The sequence below is a fragment of the Montipora capricornis genome, chromosome 5 (genome assembly GCF_036669925.1).
Source record: "Montipora capricornis isolate CH-2021 chromosome 5, ASM3666992v2, whole genome shotgun sequence".
Taxonomy (NCBI): domain Eukaryota; kingdom Metazoa; phylum Cnidaria; class Anthozoa; order Scleractinia; family Acroporidae; genus Montipora; species Montipora capricornis.
Genome location: NC_090887.1, coordinates 12,310,960 through 12,323,459, shown reverse-complemented (window position 1 = coordinate 12,323,459; position 12,500 = coordinate 12,310,960). Strand labels below are relative to the sequence as shown.

General features: G+C 38.4%; 1 protein-coding gene and 1 long non-coding RNA gene across 2 annotated transcripts in view; both read left to right on the top strand.

Annotated features, from left to right (window-relative positions):
- Positions 1-3,050: 3,050 nt before the first annotated feature.
- On the top strand, positions 3,051-6,623 carry LOC138049526 (uncharacterized). The gene is made up of 3 exons (XR_011132396.1): positions 3,051-3,189; positions 5,487-5,753; positions 6,474-6,623. It is a non-coding gene; the product is annotated as an uncharacterized lncRNA (long non-coding RNA).
- Positions 6,624-11,493: 4,870 nt separating this feature from the next.
- Positions 11,494-12,500, top strand: part of LOC138048817 (creatine kinase M-type-like) — a 17,496-nt gene continuing 16,489 nt past the window's right edge. Inside the window, exon 1 of the mRNA XM_068894937.1 lies at positions 11,494-11,735. Coding sequence (XP_068751038.1) covers positions 11,552-11,735 — 184 coding nt within the window. The 5' untranslated portion in view covers positions 11,494-11,551. The remainder of the gene's footprint in view (positions 11,736-12,500) is intronic.

Below are 12,500 nucleotides of genomic sequence, written 5' to 3'. Positions count from 1 at the left end.
TTAAATCAGTAGCGGCGTTCTGAAGTTAATTTTCGGTGAAGAAATAAGAGACTTGACTTGACTGTTAAGCGGAATAAGCTAACGTCGAAACCTCTTAAAAAATAAGTATGCAGAGAAGCGATAAAACTATTCTCCGAATTATGAATTATCAAATGCACTTGCAAAATTCCTTACAATGGGCTTTTAACTGTCCGCAGATTAGTATTTTTTTCATATTAGAGAGATTTAAGCTTCGTATGGAACGCCAAACGTGACAAAAGTGTTGAAAAACAAAGGATAAGTTGTATCATTGAATATATAGGTTTTACCATTAAATATGTGCTGTACTGTGTTATTAATGGCTAAAAATTTGCGGATATATAACTTATGGTGAGGCAAATATATTGGTTGAAAATTGACCATATTAATTGGCAGGTGATTCCGGAAATCTTCGGAACGAGTCCGACGCCCGCGTTACGAACTTGCTCCGCGTACGTGGAAAACAACGCCATGTTGAAATATTCATAGTTTTTCAATATGGATGCGACCTATATTAACGATTTCTTCGATAGGATCCCCAGTATTATCTCACAGGCCGGTAGACATTTACACGATACTAACTTTGAAGTAATACAACGTATTCACAGAAGACTTGGCGATAGTCTTTATTTAATGAGCCATCTTGCTAGTCGGGCGAGTGGTACACTGCATGAGTGTGATCGATATCGATGCGGCTAGACAAGATGATTTCTACTCTCTTATGATAGCGGTGCGATCATTCTACGAAGCATACTCAAGGGAAATTTGCGTGAATGAGTTATGGGACGATTGTCAAGCTACATTCGGTTATCAGCTGGAATCATTGCGCAGTCATGAAAGGCCGAGGTTTGCCCTCACAGGTCGCTAAATAGAAGGGAAGGGAAATTTCCGTGAATGAGTTATGGGACGATTGTCAAGCTACATTTCGCTTATCAGCAGGAAAATTACACCGATCGTCTTTGGCACTGACCAATTCTGCGTAGGCTGCGATGATTGCATGAGGTGACTGATCTCGTTTTTTCACTGAATCAGTTCACCAAGGGTCTCTATAGTTTCTGAACTGTATATTTAATGTTTAATATATAATATTTCTCCAAAGGTGACTTGTCCATTTGAGCTTTAAATAAACCGTTTCAAAATCTGATAAACCATTCTACAAAAGACAGTTAGACTAATCCGGTTTATTCGTAACGGTTTACAAGGCTTGTATTTTTGGCGGTGACGGCTGCCCAGTATTTGTGCGCGTCGGCCTCGTTCCGAAGATTTCCGGAAAAGCCAACAAATCGATATTTACAACCTATATATTTCAGCTGCCAATTTCAAGCAATAAAGATACATGGTCAATTTTCAACCAATATATTTACCTCACCATAAGTTATATATACGCAAATGTTTAGCCATAAATAACACAGTACTGCACATATTTAATGGTAAAACCTATATACTCAATGATACAACTTATCTTTTGTTTTTCAACACTTTTGTCATGTTTGACGTTCCATAGCCAAGTTATCGAGCAAGTACGGAATGGAGAGAAATAAACTACACTGGAATTTTCATATTTTTCAAGCACGCTGGCCGGCCTGCCCTTTCCGTTGAAAGCAAATGCGAAGCGTAATATTTCTAAGGAAGTAATATCCCTGGGACCAATTTCGTCTTATAAAAAGTCCGTATTCATTAAGACCTTGTACTGGCAAGTCTGTTATTACTAGTAGACAGGATAAACATTGTGCAGTAGGTCTATTCATGCTGTGCGGCAGAATCTAGCTGTCACTTGCATGTAGTCAAACCGTTGTTATTCAAAAGTTCAAGCTCATTTATAATTTAAAAGTAATCAACAAGACGGATAATAAAACCCATAATGAAACCTCTATAAAAGAACCATTTTTTTTCTTTAGAATCCGCTAGTGCTGAGAGTCAAATTATCCCCGGGTCGATCTGTTGCAGATTTTACTCCCTTTAACGTGTGACGCATTTATTAATCATAAGAATACCTTCAATTACCTTGCGTGTATCACTTCTAGCCCGATCTTGATATCTTAATTTCTCTCCGGTGGCCCTGGGAGACACTCAATATCCACTCAACTAAAATGTTATTTGCTGTGGCTGAAGATGACTGAGAGCTTCATTTCCATTCGCTTTCATGATTAGCCATAGAACCACTTTTAAAAGCTAATTGATTTTGATCCATTTCAATGAACATCGAGTGTTTTTCTTCGAAACAGGTGAACTTAATTCTAAACAAGGAAGGCCGTCAATTATCATCGAAATAATATGATCAGAACTTCACACTGAAATTTTCTTTCTTAGAGAGATTGTAACTGCGGTTTTCGTTCCGGCAGCCTATACATCATGCAAATTAGTTGAGATAAGTTATCGAAACAGTAAATTACAAGGTATAAAATGACTTTTTTAAAAATAAATTAACAAGAAATAGTTATGTTATGCTAAATGGGGGAAAAAGGAAAAAAAAGGTCTTCTCTTTTATAAGCCATCACTGGTGATATCAAACTGCCTAACATGACTATGCTTTTCACTTTTCAGTACTTTCACCTTGAATCAAGTGAAAACGAATGAATCCGACTGTCGTTGAAATTAGAAAGCTAGCCTGAGGTCATAATGGGTTTTAAAGAAGATAGCGGATATTGAGTTTTTAAACAAACACACTGGAGCATTTTCATCAAAACAAGGAGGAGAATACCAAGGAAGCTTGACATATACTTTATAAGGATATTTTTTATTTGCAGTTATTTAAATCAGTTAAATTTGAAACAAGTTTCATAAGTGGACTAAAAAATAATCACAAAAACAGTTCTTTCATGTACTCTCTTCTTTTCAATGCAATCTTTTCAGGAGATTTCCAGCCATCAGAATTAAGATTAATGGATTCTTTGCCTTCAAGTTTTTTTTCGCTAGTTTTTCTTAAGGCGCTCTTCTCTAAAAACGCTCATTAGCTGCGCGAATGACATATTCATTTTGACAAATTCTCTTAAAAAATAACAGATGTTTTATTGGCAAATGGGAAACCTTGAGTGAGGAAATTTCATTTAGCGTTTATCGTGGGCTAATTTCCGGTATCAAGGATATAAACCACGGAATAAAAGTCAATATTACAATTATTACACTCCTGACAAGTTGTGAACTTCTGGGCTGATCTGAGCCATTCAATAGGTGAGTACACTTTTCGAAAGAATAAGTCTTAAGAAAGATATCACAGATTACTAGGTTTGGTGAACGAACCAGTCACCATAAAAAGTATGTTGCAGTATGATGAGGAAAATGATTGCCATAGTATCTTGCTCCCATACCGAATGACCTCTCGTCGGGAGAAAGTTTAGTATTCCTCAGTCAAGGTCCCATACTGAGCAAAGTTTACAGTGAACAGTGCCGTTTCTGTCAAGTTTAAAGCTTGCAGAAGTAATTCAAACACACATTGTAATAACGAAACGACATTCAAAGGAGGCAGCCACTCTGCTAATAGAGATAATTTATATTCTCTAGCATTGACCCACAAAAGACTGGAATTTTTCTTTTCGTCAACAGACGGTATAAATTTTGTTGCTTGATTAGGATGTTAACGCACAAAAATGATTATTATATTTTCTGTGTTTTATTTTCTGAGAGAGAGAAATAAAAATATAGTAAAATTAGATAAATGTGCAAAAGAAAATAGCAATAACTGAAAACCGTTGTTTAGAAAGGCATAAAGAAATCAACTTTATTTGTTATACATTTCTTCCCCTGAAAAACTGTGAGGACATTTTGCTGCATGTTTAAACTGATTCAGAACCGAGTTATTCCACGAAAGAAGAAGTCTACATTTTTTTAATAGTGACGAATAGATAAGCTTTCCTGGTTTTACCATTCGCACATCTTTTGTTATTCAATATGTTTGCTTACGTACGTCCCTGTCTGTGGAGGGATCATTCATTACGGTAAAAGGGAAGACCGATAAACATTCCTAGCATGAGATCGTGGTTGAAAACATTCGGGACGGTTTTTTCCAACAATGTTCAGCGAAAGGAAGGGAAGCGTTCGATCCACAGTGGCCGAATTCATATCACTTTGATCACCAGCTAGAGTGCTTCAGTCAGTGGGTAAAGGAACTTTTGAAAAGGAAAGGAACTTTATTTTAAGTGTCTAGTCATCTAGCGCTGTAGCACTAATTGGGTACACCCGTAAACTGAAATCAACAAATTAACGTAAATCAAATCACATCAAATGTTGGTTTTTGAAGACCGCCGCAGTATCCGGAGAAAACCTCTCGGTGCAGAGTAGAGAACCAACAAACCGAATATATGACGCCGAGTCTGGGAATCGAACCCTGGCCCCTGTGACGTTGGTGGGAGGCGAGTGCTTTCACCTACGCTAGCCGTGCCAGGTAAATGGCGAAATGCGAGAATGCCTTGAACCAGTTGGGATTCTCGAATTTACAGTGTATGTTTCTATAAATCTTTTGGTTCAAATATTGAGTTCCCAACCCCTGAATTATTAAACTCAAAAAGAGATATTTTTGTTGGAAGTTCATAAAAACTTTGTTCTCTGGTACCAAAACTTAAATTTCAACTACAGAAGAAACTCAGAAAAATTAAGTTTTAATGGAACAGGTGGACGGCGACTTCATGGTCACGTTGCTTTCAGGGATTCATTAATTAGCTGTACACCGTGTAAAACACCTTAATTTCGCTTTTCCTGGTTATGGCATTTACACGTTCCACATCAATCAGGGTTCAGGAAAAGGAGAAACAATTCTTACCTTCTCCAAAATGCATTAACTTTTCAGAATGTTTGACATTTGTCTCCTCAGTGAATCAAATCATTTTAAGTGCCTGTTGACTTTCGCCCACAGAAGTGGGCTTTTCTTCGACAAGACAGGCCTTCCGTAACTCTCGAAAGGAAAAACAATTCATCGCCATTTCCGCATCACGTCTAAACTAAAATAAAGTTTTTCATAAACCATTTCCTTCTTGTTGACAGTTTCCAATCATTCTTTTCAAAGAAACACACAATATACTTCTCATCAATATAAGAGGAAACCAACAATGTTAGTAGCGTGGACTTGGTTTCAGTTGATCTCATAGCTAACAAGCTCGACTGGAATTAACTACTTTGTTAAAATTAGAAAATATATCTTTATTCCATGATTGGTGGTTCAGCGACATTCATTTCACGTACTGGTAATCTTCGACTGGAGGTCACCGTACGTACGTGAAATGAATGTCGCTGAACTACCAATCATGGAATAAAGAAAAAACAGCTGAGTGGTTTCCTCCATCCAACTGGATTTTCTAACGCTGTAGTTTGTCTGAATTCTTACTGTTTATGCATAGCTCCCTTGACCTCTGAGTATCAAGGTGAATACATTGATGGATTCTTTACTTTTTAGCTCATTAATTTTAAAGCATGATGTGGTGGTTTAAAATTGTATTTAAAATATCTCATGCTAACTTTGTCACTTTGATCGCTAGGTCATCATGAATCATCTGAAATACATCTTTCTAATTGGCTGTGTGACTTCTTTAGTCTTCATTGAAGTGGTCAACGCCCATTTTCGCCTCGGCCGAGGAATGGAGCGAGCGGGTGAAATGCCCTTAAAAGAACGCTCGTCCTCCCCGTTTGAGTTTAATGACGCCAAGGGTGACACCAAGCGAGATTTGCTTCTTAAAAAACTGGAAAGCATTTTAGATAGCTATGAATCAAAATTGAAGCGCAGAGAGGCAGATAATTAACCAAAGGTATGACAAAAAAAGATTCTCTTTGTTCCCTGACCTATTAAAAAACGATTGAAGTGTCGACAACTTCGGTGCTGAGTCGCTCAAGCAACGAGTGTGGTCGAGTGTAAACGAAAGAGTCGACAGAGACAAACGATTTAGTAAATGAAAATGTTTTCAAAATTCTCGACTATACATATCGAACGTGACCAATAAAAAGAGTGCGACAGTAGAAGCAAATTGAAAAGAATTAATTATGACTTTCGTGAACGGTATTGATTGTTGACATCTAATGTCACGACGGCCATCTTGGTGTACAGAGCTGAACAATGCAGTAAAATGTTATTTGGGAATTTATTATTATTATCATTATGCAACACTTGTGAGGCCATTTTCTATTGTTTTCTACACCAACATGGTCGTCTCATCACGTAGATGAAAACCAAGAATATGCAGCTTAAATGGGAAAACTTTTGATGCTTCATGCTTTTGAGGATGTGATATCGCAACTTCCTTTTCGAAATGAGGTTGGTTATGTCAAGTAACACAGAGAGGGTCCAAATTGCTCTTGTATAGAATGAAATAGTTGTAAAAAACCATCTACAATACTGCCTCCTTGTAAACGTAACTGCTATATGCATCAGTATCGAAGGTCGTGGGTTTGAATCGAATTACTTGTTTAATTTACAGCAAACTTAAAATTTACTAACCTTCTGTTACTGAGTCCTTTCTGTTCCTTTACAGGGCTCCACGCGTTAAAAACTGTAAATAGCAAGAACTTCCAAGACTCATGCAGATGGAGCATCCAAGAGATCCGTTAAGAGAGATACAACATAAATCGTCAAATTGAATGAAATATGTTTACAAGTTCTAATAAAAGCTACACTGAATAGAGATGTTTTGTTTGATTCTGTAATTAGCGCCGAAAGCGTAGCTAAGCTGTTCTTAAATTCGTGCCCAAAAGGCCAAACCAAGAAATAGTTTGGGCAATCATAACACTCCCAGGGCGTTTTCCATTCACAAAAAATGTCCATCGGGTGAAAAACGTGTTCCATTTAACTCAGGTCCGTTCGCCGCCCAGTGATTGCCATTTTACGCGCCAAAATTTAAAAATGTGGCCGTGGATAGCCTGGAAGTGGTAAGACCTTTCAAAAGTTGTAAACGGAACACGCATTTCCCTCGGAAAGTTTCCAACGGGAAAACAGGACTACCTTTTCAGAAGTTCCGTTTATTCCGGAAATTTTCCAGTGGAACGAGCCAAAAACGTGTGTTCCATTTACATCCCAACCGGAATTTCCGGTTGAATGAAACGATACAAACTTGACGTAACTACAAGTGACCGGGGCAATGCGCGGGAAAACGCAAGCAGCCGATCACAACAGTCCATGAAACTTGAATGAAATAATAATAATAATTGACCTGCCCCCAACTGAGTGGCTTCCCCTTGGGTGTACTCCCTTATAAGGGCTTAATGGGGACGTGCGGCCGGCCAGGGTATGTTGTTCGGGATTTTTGTCTTAAACAGGGTATCGAATTTATCATTTTTTGTCTTAATCATGGTATCGATTTATCAAATTTGGTCTTAAACTGGGTTAAATGTCTTAAACAGGGTATCAAGAATCGGAATTCTGTCTTAAACAGAGTAGGAAAATCAGCGATATTTGTCTTAAACAGGGTCAGGGTATGAGGGGCCGCGCCGCACCTCCCCACCTAGGGATATATCGAGTTCCTTCCCCCCCCCCCCCCTTCCCCACCGGGGTGGCTTCATTCCTCAGTTGCTAGAGCATTGCACCCGCATCGCAGAGGTCATGACCAAATTCCGTTAAAGACGCCTGAATTTTTTCAGGTGTTTCTGAGAGATAATTGTATCGTGACCCCCGCTAAGAGTAAGGATAACTTCCAAATTTGGCTTTAAAAATTTTGTCGCAACAAGAAATTGACAAATGTAACATCGCTAAGCGTATGCGCAATAACAATAGTAGCCACCGTCCTTACAAAAAGAAAATCGAGAAATTATCGCCCGGCTTGTTCGTTGGATTTCACGCCCAAATGGTCGCGACACAACTTTTTCAAATTTTTCTTCTCGGAAAGCGGGCTGAATTTCGCCATATGAACAGAAACCAATTTCATCTCGGTTACGGAGACAGCCCGGCCGGCCAAATTGGATCATGTGACGAGGCCCTCAGTGAGTTGTAAGACTGAATGAACTTGAATATCCCTTGAAACACTCGGTTTCTTTCTTCTACTATGTGCCTGGAATACACAATGAAAGCCCCGGTGTTCGACAACTTGAAAAGATTTGGTTTGATTAAGTGAGCGATTGACTCCTATAAATGCAATGCTTCCTGTGATATAATAACAGAATATAGGACACATACTTTTTTTGGTCTCTTTCAGAGTCGAAGAGCCGGCGTTTCAAGCGAATCCGTAGCTGGCTTCGCGAGCGATTCATTCGCAGCTCACGCGGGGAAAGTGAGGATTCTCATCTCTAAACTGATTTTGCCAAACAGATAGACAGAAATGAGACTGTTTAGATTAATCAGACATTAATTACGAAAAGTACATTTTTTTTTTAATTTAAAAAGAAACAAAATATTTCTATACCAAAACAAGACACAGGGGCAAGGAAGGTATGCTTTCTTGGGTCCTGGATTTTCGCATGCTCGATAATGAAAAAGTCGCCTTTGAGTTGAAATGATAAAAGACCTTTTAGATAAGTTAAGATTTCTTTGCTTGCGCAGCAAAATTCGAACGAAACAGACAATAAGAAATGGAACGGAAGGCTGGGTGCGTAGGTTGAAGGGAAGACCATCGCTGAATCGTCTACCATAGGTTGCCCTGGGGACGTTAAAACTACACCAGTAAACTGCTTTCTTGGCAGAAGCAGATTACAGCGGACAGAAGAGGAACAAAAATCAATAAATGCCCTCGTTCGTCATTTTGTTGACACGCTTAGTGTGGAAAAGATATAGTGATTGCTCTGTTCGGGTCTAAACGACAACTGAAAGTGGGAATTATCACAAGGATTTACACATCGTTATTAATGACGCTGTAATTGATCAGAAATCGGATATAACGCTCTTAGGGGTTACCTTAGAGGATCAGCTATCATGTTCGAATCACTTAAGCAATTTTTGTAGAAAAGTCCCCTGCCAAACTGGTGTTCTTCTGTGATTAAGTTACGTTATTCCGACATCTACTAAATATCCCTATGAATCTCATCAGATTGAGCCTATCATTATAATGTACTTGAAAGGCTAAAGCTGATGAGATTCAGAGGGATATTTAATTAGGAAAAGTTGCGTGAAATGCTTCGACTCAGAAACGATGTACCGCACAGACCTGAGAATTAGAAAGGTGGTGAAAAGATTGTTTCCTACAACATTCCAACTTTTGGCCTTTTTCATTGAACGATTTCGAATTCATTTTTATGTTGCGTGACAGACCTATCGATAGTTTGAGGATACGAAAAGCGAAATGAAAAACAGAGGATCAACAAGTTCATACCGCGCATTCGCGTATAACCACGATTCCTAGCGCCTTTGACCACAAGGGGGGGCACAAAAGAAAAGAACTTAACCAAAACAAATGTAGAATACCCAAGGGTCTGCAAATTTGTGTCGTTGCTTTTCTGTTTGATGTGACTTGTGTCCAGGATTTGCTGCTTTCGAGAAAAATTTGGGTTTTTTTTCACCTGATTTGAGACACCGAGGTAAGTTGTCTTTCATATTTGGCTGGTTCCTGAATGTCGACATTGTGGAATTTGTTTGAATTTGTCGAAAATCTGGCTCTCCAATTTCCTAAAACGAAACCGATTGCAATTTCATTTCTTTCGTTATTTTTTCAGGTGTTCATACAGGGGTGTTACTTTGCTCACGCAAGCCAACATTTATCGGCCTGAAGATTCGGTGTGCGTTACACCACCTTAGGAGTCATTTTAGTACTCTCGCAAGCCAATATTTGTAGACTTGAAGTGTGCGGATTGAACAGCATTATATTATATGCAATACTAAATGGTGAACAAAAGCTTACTGTGCCTCCTACTACAACAGTCACAGTGTTTTGTTTTACCTAAATGGCATAGGAATACCTTTTATCCTTATTAAGTTAATTTGTTGAACAAACTTGTAAATACTCTTTATTTTCTTCATTGTATCGTCTATTTAGGTTTCATTTTAATTTTAAAATAAAGTTGAGTTTCCCGTATGAAACAATTTCTTTGACAGGCCAGTTAATGACTTTTCCAAACCTCCAGCACTTTGTCGTGGTCAATAAACATTAAATGAGTATATACATAATATGTCAAGGCTCGAGATTTGTATCAGCCGATGGCGACGTGCGAACTCCCATGCCAACTATCAAAGTTGATGGAAACTTAGTGAGAGCGCCCCGTCTAATTGTTTTAACATAACACACGTCCACTGACAGATTTATTCAAAAAAAAAAAGATAAAATGCAAAGGGGAAGCCATTTGTAATAACATTGCACTCTTTGGAAGAAGTTGAGTGAAGCTTTTGGGATAACGTGGTCAGTATGTATGTTCCGGCTCAGAATTATTTTACCCAATTCAGAGTAACTTTTTCAGTCAGTTCTATTTTCAAACACTGGGTTCACGATCACTGCCCGGTTGATCGAAAGCCGATTAACTTAATCCAGGATTAGCGTAAACTTTTGTTTCATGTTTTCAACTTTTTGGTTAAGTTTCTTTTGCTTATTTTTGTTTTTCAAGATCGACATCTACTAATGTAAATTTTATCCGAATATCAGTGTCAAACAGCATTTGGGAGTAGAGGAATATTTAAACTTCTTGGTTAATTTTTAATCTGGGATTAGCGTTAATCGGCTTTTGAACAACTGGGCCCAGAATGAAATACTTAAACCACTTAAATTTTGGGAATTTCGTAATGAAGTTTATTTACACACACACATTTTTATTTGATCGTAACATACTTTATGTGGATGGGAGGTCTTGGCAGATTTCCCTGGAAACAAACCAATATTAGAGGGTTTCACAGTCCAAATAAAAACACTTTTATGGATAGGTCAAGAGTGCAATGTATAAAGTAGGGGAGGAGTATCGAAAAAGGTTGAGGGGATGAGATGTAAGTGTGGCTGACCTTTTGAGGAAAGCAGCAAAGTCCGCTCATGTACGTATTGCGTACCTATTTTTTTGATTACTTGCTGTGAGTTCGTTTTTAAGTCTGAACCAAAAATCAGCAGTTTTCAACGAAGTGTAAGGCATATTTCCTTCCACACGTAGCGTAATCAAATCGAATTTGCCCGTCCACATGTATCCAAAACGTATCCGGATTCACTCTAGTGCTCAGGACTCCTCAATTAAGGAAACAAAGGTAACAGAGCATGCGCCATGAAGCCCTCGGCAGCCATCTTGATAAATGATTTCACGGAAAGGGACTAGGATCGATCTTGTTACGTCATCCGGATTAAAAAATATCCGTATTTGGCGTCCACACGGTTCCAGATTCATATCGGATTCAAAAATATCCACTCTGGAGAGCGTGTTCAAAAAGTTTTCGGATTCGCCAGCGAATTCACAGGATACGTGTGGATGGAAGGCGTATCCGGAAAGAAAAAGTTGCGGAATCAAAAATATGAGGATACGTGTGGACGGGGCCTTAAGACTACCAGGACTTAATAACTTGTTCTGTTTATAATTGGTTATTTCATAATCTAAATGAGACGCGTCATAAAAGCTAATTGAGTCGGAAATTTTCAATTACGTTAGAACTGACCATCAGGCAGATTAGACGCTATCTCGCGCTCACCAAACTTATTCCAAATCACCGTTTACTTTCGACAAAATGGGCGAAATTAAAGCAGCTTACACGAAGTTCTCTGCCGAAGATGATTTTCCCGATCTCTCGCAGCATAACAACTACATGGCAAAAGCACTCACGAAGGAGATTTACGCCAATTTGAGAGACAAAGTTACGAAAAACGGCTTCACTTTGGATGACGTGATCCAAACAGGTGTTGACAATCCAGGTAGGCCGAAAAATGTATCCTCAGCGTTTGAATGGATTGCAAGATTTAATATACCCGGAATTACGCTGAGATCAGACACTATTAGGAGCAATGAAAGACAGCTAGTACTACGACATTAACTGATTTTAGTATAAATACACAGGTGATTATACAAAATCGCGCGCTCTCATTGGCTCGCTATCTCGGATTATCGGCCGATAATCACCTCGACGGACAAAATGGTTGCCAGTAGTCGTTTTGCCACTGTAAGTGAAGATAATTTCGCGTTAAAATGTCTCCTTTTTGAAATAATCACCGGTGTATTTATACTAAAACAATTATTCGCCTCAGGCTCAGTGATTATCGGTGAATATTTACCGATAATCACATCGCCATCGGCGAATAAATGTTAAACAGTACTACAACGTTAGCTTATCAAAAAGTTGTCCAGGTTTTATTTTATTGCCTAGAAAAACTACAGATTTATCATATTTAATCGCCTGTACGTCGATACCAGGAAACCGAAGAATTCACATTGACCGATGACAGAATGTGTATTTGTTGTGGTTTAATTTTTTTCTTGGTTAGAATTTTTTTTAAAACGGTTCATTTTTTTTCAATAAGTACAACAACAACAACAACAACAACTTTATTTGTACCAACAGTAAAGCAATAAGCTACAAGATATTACAAAAATAGAAAGGAGTACAGGCTGCCCCAAATAACCATAGGGGCTAATGAAATAGGACAGCCACACTCTGGTAATTAAGCTAATATAAATTAGGT